Source organism: Etheostoma spectabile, chromosome 9, assembly GCF_008692095.1.
Source record: "Etheostoma spectabile isolate EspeVRDwgs_2016 chromosome 9, UIUC_Espe_1.0, whole genome shotgun sequence".
Lineage (NCBI taxonomy): Eukaryota > Metazoa > Chordata > Actinopteri > Perciformes > Percidae > Etheostoma > Etheostoma spectabile.
The window spans coordinates 13,693,285-13,694,431 of NC_045741.1; the positions used below are offsets into that span (position 1 = coordinate 13,693,285).

A 1,147-nucleotide genomic window follows, 5' to 3' on the forward strand; every position below is an offset into this window, starting at 1 on the left:
GTGTGTGTGTGTGTGTGTGTGTGTAGGTGGTGTTTGTGCTGACAGGAGACTGTGATGATAGGACTCACATCGGCTACAAGGTTTACGAGGAGATTGCCTCTACCAGCTCTGGGCAGGTCTTCCATCTAGACAAGAAACAGGTCAATGAGGTGAGAGCATTACTAAACTAAATTTGGAACTGGACTTCGGTTCAAGAAGAACAACTTTCTGGTCAAAGACGTGCTTTGGTTACAGCATTCACATTATTTCACTAAGCTGTGTAAATGAAATGGCAGTAGAAGGTTTTACATATGCCCATGTTCAAGTCTGGACTCCAGATCAAATATGCAGGAAACATTCAATTGAATGATGGATACCGTAGCTATTTCCATTCCCAGAATTGTAAATCAGCAGTCTTGGACTCGGCAGTAAGTCAAAGCCTGTAGTTCAAATAGCATTGCCGTTTTATTACTTTAATATAAGAGTCAGGGTAGATGAAGAAAGGATTCTCGATTTTGAACAATTTTCTATGAGACTGCATGAGAGTCCTTCAATCCTTGTCTGTCATTTTGGTAATACCCCCATTCCTCAATTAATCAATGTTTTACCTTCTGTGTCTCTCTTGGTTTGTCTTATTGATATATTTGCTAATCAGCAACGTAATTTTCACTAAAAACATTTGCAGGATAAAAAGCAATCCTCCTTTTACTATTATTTACTGTTATTTGTGCCACCAGGGCTGATTTCAATTAAAGCAAGGACGTAAATTAGAAATGTTGTTTTAGAACTAGTTTTGAGAAACACTAGCATCAAATATCTTGACTATGTTTGGTCTATTTGCAGCGATTATTCTAAAAATGCTTGTAGCTTTAAGGAACAAATGGATGAAAATTCATGACAAATCCAGAAAATTAACTTTTATGGAGCATCATATTACTCTCACATCACAAATGCCTGTTTGAATTTTAATGAGTTAAATTGTGTCTGGGTTTCACACAGTAGCTGTTGAGTTCTCCAAAGGGACAGGGGGAAACAGGGGGCACGACACAGGGGAATGTCAGAAACGTCCTGATGAAAGCTTTGCACATGTTGAGGTGATGACCTTGTGTGCAGCGGAGGGGGTAGTGTGTGTGTGTGTGTGTGTGTGTGTGTGTGTGTGTGCGTGTGT

The 1,147-nt window shown here is 39.5% G+C and overlaps 1 protein-coding gene across 2 annotated transcripts in view; it reads left to right on the forward strand.

Annotated features, from left to right (window-relative positions):
* Positions 1 to 1,147, forward strand: part of hmcn1 (hemicentin 1) — an 83,702-nt gene that overhangs the window by 18,548 nt on the left and 64,007 nt on the right. For both annotated transcript variants that reach the window (XM_032524875.1, XM_032524874.1), the window contains exon 4: positions 27 to 149. In XM_032524875.1, coding sequence (XP_032380766.1) covers positions 27 to 149 — 123 coding nt within the window. The remainder of the gene's footprint in view (positions 1 to 26; positions 150 to 1,147) is intronic.